The 8,235-nt window shown below is 51.4% G+C and overlaps 1 protein-coding gene across 1 annotated transcript; it reads right to left on the bottom strand.

Moving 5' to 3' along the window:
- Positions 1-796: 796 nt before the first annotated feature.
- On the bottom strand, positions 797-7,559 carry LOC142592593 (uncharacterized). Its single transcript, XM_075704127.1, has 2 exons — positions 7,234-7,559; positions 797-1,674 (listed from the first exon to the last, which is right to left on the bottom strand). The coding sequence occupies exons 1-2, from the start codon at positions 7,309-7,311 to the stop codon at positions 1,393-1,395; spliced, it is 360 nt and encodes a 119-aa protein (XP_075560242.1). The 5' UTR covers positions 7,312-7,559; the 3' UTR covers positions 797-1,392.
- Positions 7,560-8,235: the final 676 nt, after the last annotated feature.

Here is an 8,235-nt window from a genome sequence, read left to right as displayed (position 1 = left end):
GATGGCAATTAAGCTATCAGGACATCGCCGCCACATCGTGATGTCCTATCGACGGGGAATGAGGCCGCCGACGGCGGCGCTACGCTGGAATTATTGGTGAAAGAAAGCTTAACGAGTCTGTGGTTTAGAACAGTGAAATACGACTAGTGGTGCAAAAAGCTGGGAACGTAAAGTATAGGTTTTATGGCGGTAGATTTCAGGGCCAATGACTCGTTCACGCGAACTGCGGGTCTCAAAAGGCGATAATATAGGCGCAGAAGGCGAAAGTGACAAGCTTAGAGGCATCCGTCGCCACCCTGCATGCTTCGAAGGAGAGTCTCATTGTATCCGCCCATTACACGATAACGAGCGAGTTGGTCCTCACATGCGCAGCGTAGCAACATCGTTAAAGTGTACCGAGACCTACACTCTTAAGCGAAATTGCACCCTTTTGCCACGCAACGATAATCGTCATCTGTCTTGTCCGCCTTTCTTTAACGCGCTCGAGCCCGGTATTTCCATGCCACGAATGGCATGCCAAACTCTATGGGCATGCGCGTTATCAGCATGACATAGCATTCTCGACAGAAAAGCAGCGAGTTTTCAAGGAAGGAAACGCAAGCAAGACGGATGACGATTATAGTTGTGGGGCAAATGTACACCCCAAAGGGTGTACATTTGCTGAAGGGCGTACCGGGGGCGACCGATCCGAATGAGTTTTTCATCACAATTCGGAACGGAGGCCGCTCCGCTATTGCTCAGCGAAAGGTTTGTGGGCAGCGCGGGAGCTCCATGCTTCAAGAAACATCCTCACAGAGTCATTTCATTCGCACAGTTTTATTCGCGCACTGTTCCCCGTGAAGGCGACGCCGGGGTCGCTGTGAGGCGCGGATTCGCTCGCAATTGATTCGTCAACAAACAAAGCGCACTGTGCCGAACGGCGATGGTCTGTGCACTTTTCACACACGCGCACACACGCACTCATCACAATGGGGTTGAAAAAAAAAGAAAGAACGAGAAAAAGAAGAGCGTCGATCATACAGCAAGCAGTCCCTGCCGGAGGGTGCCTGCCGTTACAGTTCCCAGTGTTTCTTTTTTTGTTTTCGTTGAACCAGAGTACACATCATTTACAGTAAGGGTCCTATAGCGGGGCCGTCGTCGCGTATCACCGCCGAGCAATATGTCGACCCGTCGTCAACACCGTTGTCAACAGCATCTGCTGGGCAGACGCCTTCACTTCGGAGGAGACCTCGACACGTCTGATTGGCAGCAGGCGCCGTTTCCTTTCTCTCTCTCGAGTCCACAGACAGTGGCACTGTCCTATCACACAGGTCATCTTTGGCATGGTCACTGGGTCGGGGTGTCGTCTGTTCCGAGCCACACACACACACACACGCGCGCAGCCCACTCCCTTCACATGTAGTGGCGAGAGTCGTTGGGCATCTTCTCGTTGATGCAGAAGTGCAGGCACAACATCCACAGCGTGTAGAAGATGAAGTCCTCGAACAGGTACGTGTCCAGGAACAGGCTGCGGTAGCCGCAGAAGAACAGGCTGTACATGCAGTCGGTGGCACTGTCGAACAGGTCCACGATGCGCGACGGCTTCGTGTCGTCCGGGTCCTTGTCGGACTCGCACGACATCTCGCAGCACGACATCACGGAGTCGTCGTCTTCGTCGGCAGTCTTGGCCGCGACCTGCGCGGAAGGAATGAGTAAAAAGTTGTTAAGCCAGTAAACGCTCGCCATTATTCTCCCGTCTTTATTCCTCTAGACGATTGTACACTCTAAAAAAAAAGAAACAACAAAAAAAGAACATTTTGAGGCGTATCTTGTTCCTAAACGAATTTAGTCATCTATATTGCGCGCGTTTCCTTTCTTACTTTCCTGCCAAGAATGCTCCATCACAGTTATAATGCTCACACCGTTCGAGACCTGGAAGTATCGGGTGGAAGAAAGGAAACGCACGCAAGATACATGACGATACAGCTGCATAGATGAACGGGCCCGTAAGGGTGCAAAGTATGCATGCATCACATTCTAGGCTTTACTCGTATATCGTTTTTTTTTTTCTCCGCCTACATCTACGTACATTTTCTCTGCGTACGCACGTAGTACGTTTACTTTAGCACACCGACCGTGTCAACTTGGCCTACCGATTTTGGAACGGCCAATCACTGCCCTTGTGACGAATGCATACCGCAAGGGCAATGCGGAAAGTGGCGCAGTGCACGCAATTAACTGCAGCTACTACTTTCGAGGCGCCACGGGCGACGGCAACAGGCTGGGGCAGTCCCGGCGGTCACGGGTACGCCGCTTCCTCGTACACGTTTCCCGCATTGTTCTACTTCTCGTCTCCCCGCCTGCGCGGAAAAGTGCACGGCGACGGGGCAGTGACATTCGAGCGAGGCCACGTGCAACAGACGAGCTCATCCCCTCCCTCCTCGACGCGCAAACAAGGACCGCATTTCACCGCCTATACCGTGCAGGAAGCACGTCGCTATTGCCCTCGCTTGTTCCAGAGATTCATGCCGAACGCCTTGAACCAGAGGGAATTCTGGCGCCAGTGTCTAAGCGAGCTGCAAGCACGGCGCTTAAGCCGTCATGGGGACCGTGGTAACGGTGGTTAGTACATAAATTTCCCCGAAACTTCCGTTCTTCTGGTTTCAAACGGCCTTGTGACTTTGCAAGTTATTCATAACCAACAAAATATTGTGTTACACATATATGCAACAATCTAGAGTAATTATGCCTGTGCGCACAGTCCTTGTGCGTTTAGAAATGTAAGAAAGCTCCAGAATTTAGGCCGGTCAGGGCAGATAAAGCGCAGTAAACAAAGCCGCAAGAACGCCTGAATGGGCGATGATCAGATAAATCCATGTATACTAACCATCGTTCCCACTGCAAGTCCACTGTTGCAATGTATCTGGTGAAATTTTGTTAACACATAAAAATAGTCTAGTGTCTTTCTTTTTTTTTTTTTGTAAAGAATTCCACAGTAATGATTTTAGCCCTTTCCTCGTCAGATTTGAGGAATAACAGCGTGGCATGGAAGGAGTTCCTTCGTTTCACCGTCAAGAAGGAATTACGGCTATAAAGCACTCGGCGGTGATGGATCCGGATCAAGTTGAACCAGCTGGAGTTGATTATGATGTTATTATGATTATGGGGATTACGATCATTATTTCTCATTCGAGGCCGGTCGAACAACAACAACAAACCCGGAACGATACATCGCAGCAGTTTCACGGTGTATTTCTCGCCCCATCTTTAGAACTCGGCCGGCGCACGGCATCGAATCAAATTTGCGACATCCGCACTCAGCGGCAGAGGGTCGCACGGTTGTCGGGTCGCGGGCCCGTCACGTTCATCAAAGATTCGGCAAGCGCGCCGCGTTCGCCGCCCTCGTTCGCAGAGGAAGCGTCCGGCTGGTTGAGCAACGTCTCCGCCGGCGAAGGCCGCTCGCACCTGCTCACGAGAGAAGCTCGTCGCCGTTCTCACGCTTTGTGCAACCGCGAAAGCCGACAAGTCACTTTTTGAAACGCGCCTCTCGTAATTCGTCGCTCCGACGCAAACTCAAAAGCCCTCAATTGCGCCACGAAACACACTACATTCATCACCATCACTTTCGAAACGCGTGGGCTCCGGCGGCCGCACGATCTGTCATCGAACGGGTTCTGCAACGTGCGGAAGTGCCAGAAACGTTTAATCGGTAACAAATTTAAATGAATTGTGACAGGCCGCTGAAGAAAATGCGGACAGAAGACGGAACACGCTCAGCCAAGCAGCTGCACCTGGAGTCGCGCTGCAGCGTTGGCGGTCGGTTTACATAATCTCCGAGCGCTTTGGACCGAAGGAAGGGATCCTTTTTTTTTTAAACGTCTTTATAGGAATCGATTTATTCGCAATGTTATGCGCACCCTTTTGAGCCGATCATTACGTAAAAAAAAGCTTCGATTACCAGATGAAGCCAACGCCATTATATAGCCTCTCATTAGCTGCCGAACGTGGGTGATGAATACAACAGGCAAGGCTACTAAAAAAAACACACACACACACACACACACAGAAAGAAAAAGAAGTCTAATCAACAAAGAATTATCTTCACAAATGCTCTTGTCCATTGGTCAGCCGCATACGCTAATACGTCCGTTATCAATCGGCATTGTGTGGTATTGCTAGCGTAAAAGCTTTACCATTTTGTAGTTATTATTATTACTATTATTATTTTTTTTTCGTTTCGCTCGTCAAAGGACGTTGTACTGCGCGAGGCGCTTCACAGGACTCCAGCGCTATCACGCACGCACAAATCCAGGGCCGCGCAAACGCCCGCAGGGTTTCCCCGAGCTTAATTATCATGACTCCTAAGACTGCGGAGAAACAACCAAGGCAGGGTGAGTGCGTTTAGAACCATTGGCAACTCTGCGACAGGCTTCAGCTACTGTGTTTTCTTCTCGACGAATCGAGCCGATTTCCTCTATCGCGCTTTGCCACGCTAGCGCGACAGAAAGCAACGTGTTTTTTTTTTTTTTAATTTTATAAACGAAATGTCCTCAGCTATGCAGATTTCCTACCGGCAGCGGTAGCTTATAGCGGCTATATGACGTTGCGTTGCTGGGCTCGAGGTCACGTGTTCGATCCCCGCTGCGTTTCAATGAAAGGCGAAATGCAAAAAAAAAAAGAAAAGAAAAACCCTGCTCGTGCACTTAGGTTTAGTGAACGTTAAGGAAACCCAGGTGGTCAAAGTCTATCCGGAGGCCTCGTAAGCACACCGTGGTTCTGCTTCGTAAAACTCCGGAATTAAATTTGCGCAGATTTCGGTAGCACTCCGTTCTGTTAGTGGTGCGTCACATTGCAAGCCCACTGCGCACCATTGCGGATGCCGGCGGCTGACTCCGCGTGCGGTGAGTCATCGCGGCAAGGCCGGTTTCGGCGGCGCCGGGAACGTTTTCGCAGCGCGCTCTCTAGAGAAGGATTTTGCAAGGCAGCATGTTGATTGGCAGCCGTCAGTCAATGATAACCGGCACAGTCCGTGTTAGAATCAACTTTCTTGACCACCCGTTTGTTTCTTTCCTACTTCAGCGACAATTTTTCATTACGAAGAAAGCGACACGAGACAGATAAACAATTATTTGTTGAGACGCATTCTCTTGAGTCAGGTTTCCCTATACACCCGTCCGTGCGATTCATTTTCTCTTGTACACGCACGCCACCACCGGCATCTACATTAAAGAAAGATAACTCACCCAATCGATCATTGCGCTAAGGAACTCTACTGCGGTAGCCTTCGCACGACCTACCATCTGCAGACGAACGACCGACAGTTCGTTCATAGACGTTTAATTACTACATTCACCCGTTTACCGGCGACAGCTGTCAGCGGCTTTTTTTCTGTCCATACTTTCTTTTTCCGTCCATACCCTTTCAAAACTTAAGCTCGACGCGTGTAATGTTGCGATGCACAAAGGCGCCGCCGATTCTTCGCTGGGCCGGAACGGTGCCCGATCGATATAAGAGTGTTATCATTGCAAATTCTTGAGAACGCACAGCCGTCACGATAAAACTCCTCGCACTGCGGCGGTGGCTCGGAGTCGCTGCGAGTGGCTTCCACTCAAGACTCCTTTTGTTTTTCTACACCCCGAGAAAACTTTCCGTGCAAATAAACACCAGCGTTCACCTTGCAAAACCGCTCCGGAGCCCCTCATCATTTTCGCTGAACGCATCACAGCGCTGTCAAGACGGAAGCAAAGCTTCGATCGTAACACATTGCGCAGTGTCAGCAGGTCAATGGGCGCTGCGACAGTTTACTTGCAGCATACTAAGGTGTGTTTGTAGCAGGCTGAAATTATGGCATCGAAAAAAAAGCAAAAATAGAAAACACCACAGTAAAAATTCAATATCTCAATAGCGCACACTAAACAGAGAATACGGCAAAAAAAAAAAAAAAAAACCAGAGAACCACTAGTGATCTCCCGTATTCAAAGTTTTGTGCACGCATTTTTACGCATCTCTAGTGTGCATACTCATGGTAACTCAGCAATATGGTATGTGCTCAACTGTGGCTTTCTTTTTTCTTCTTTTTCTCACGCCTTAGTTCCCTTCTCGCATAGGTATAATCCCCGGGAATCCCGCGATAGAACAGACATTATTCTCTGCCTACGAATGTAAATTGAAACGGAGGGCTGCAGACCAAACTTGACATTCCGAAATTCCTTGTTCGCTCGTCAATTGCAGTTTGTGCATCCGAATGGCGGATAAATTCGGCACTTTTTTCAGAGCTGCGGTAGGGATGACGAAACGCGTTGTCCACGCTCGAGTTAGTCACGCGGCTGCCGGCCGCTTATGTCAAGCGTCGCCCCATTGTTCATGCGTCTCGAGAAGAAGGCCGCCCGCAATTATTCTCTTCGTTCCCGTCTCTCCCACACGCTTTGTCGCGCGACGCCTCATACCACCACATCCCTGCGAAGGACCGAACGTGTTCGCAGCGGCGCCAGTCCTTTCTTTTTCTTCTTTATTTTAGGGGGAGGGGCTCGCCCACTGAGCAACTTTCTGTGCTTCCCAACCGCATCCTCCGGGCTGCGCCTCTTCACTACTACCGGCAGATGACTCGTCATCGTCAACTCGTCGAGATCGCGCCGCCCGACTCGCTAGATTCGCCTACAAAGGAACGCGAACAGCAAACACGGAGACCGGTTCCTTGCCGAGCAAGAAAAGCAAAGTGTCTCGCCACGAACGGCGAGCCTTGGCATATGCACACGTGTCGACGACTGCACGAAAAAAATAAAAAGTGAGAAAAAGAAAATGCAAAGGCTTGCCGAGAGCCTGGCGGTACCACACACTCATCGCGCGTTGCAGCCAACCAAGCCGGCTGCGTGCGTAGGCAAAGCAAGCAGGACGACGACAACGGCAATTTCTTTTGTTTTGGAACGAAGCTGATCCGCTACGCAGATGTCGCCCGGCGCGCTCCTATCAGTACGGTGCGCGCTTAGCGAAAAAAAGCCGACTGCCTTTACCGGCGAGTCGTTGTCGCGCCGACCTCCACGACCTTCCTTTGCAGTCTGTTTCGAAAACTTCGGCTGACACCGCGCAAGCAACAGCCACGACATGCTACTGCGTTCTTCGTAGCCGACGTACGGCGTACGCTTTGGGGCTGGCGACTACGGCGAAACTGCCTCCGCCGGTAGGCAGCCGTCGTCTCAACCAAGTAGCCTTTCCACACGAAATGCCAAACGGACAACGACGTATGCGCAGACTCACCGTGTCCTGCTGTTGCTTATCTTCGCACGCCGAGTCCGGGGCTTCGCACGAGCTGAACACGACCGCTTCGGGTGCCATGGCTGCGGAGGGCGGCTCTGCCCGAACGGCGACGGCAAAGCGAGCGCTACGAACAAGTCCGCTTCCAGGGCGTCTTGCGATGAGGGCTGCGCTCCGACGTTGATTGCGGAGTGGCTGCGACGGGGCGGGCACGCTATCGCGGCGGGCCAGCTCGCTTTCTCTCTTACGTAACCGGCCGTGACAGCAGTGGCTGGGCGACTGACGAGACTGGCCGAGGCCACCGCCACTCGCTTCGTCTAGCGGGTGGCGAAGGAGAGGAAGGAGGGGAGTCGCCTTTCCCTTCTCTCGTCGCGGTTTTCTCCTCTCTTCCTGATTTTGCTTATATTTTGCGTTTCCTCCGTTCGGGCCGGTTTCCCCTCTCCTCGCCCCTCTTTCTTTATACGCTGCGACGCTGCCGCGTGCATGTGGTGCATGTATCTAGTGCCACTCGTCGCGTTCTCGAGAAGACCGGACGACGTTCTGCGATTCCATGCCTTCGCGAGTGCGCGTTATGCACGCAGCTGCAGCGGAAGTTCCCCCGCATGGTGGTCAAAGTTCACGGTCATGATTGTGCCGCGACGACGGGCACAGAACGGCGCCGTCGTTCCCATAGCGACACACACGCGAGGAAAGGGGTATAATTTCCATTTTGCTAAATGCCCGGGTATGTACTTTACCGACCTTCACGATCAAAACACTGTACGCGTCCCTGTACATTACTGCCTAGGTCACGAATTGCATTCTTTTATTGTGGAGCAGTTATTTGACAATTCGGGCATCCTCTCGTGGGATTCGGAGGATCGAAGTTGAATAGTATTTGCCTCTCACTAATTCGTTAATCATTGTTTTAAGACGCTCGAGGCACTCTGCGTGTATTCGCGGGCTTCTTTCACGCTCGAAAAACGCTTTTATGTAGCACGTGTTCGAGTAACAGAAAGATGCATC

Source organism: Dermacentor variabilis, chromosome 9, assembly GCF_050947875.1.
Source record: "Dermacentor variabilis isolate Ectoservices chromosome 9, ASM5094787v1, whole genome shotgun sequence".
Taxonomy (NCBI): Eukaryota; Metazoa; Arthropoda; class Arachnida; order Ixodida; family Ixodidae; genus Dermacentor; species Dermacentor variabilis.
This window is presented reverse-complemented; position numbering and strand designations above follow the sequence as displayed.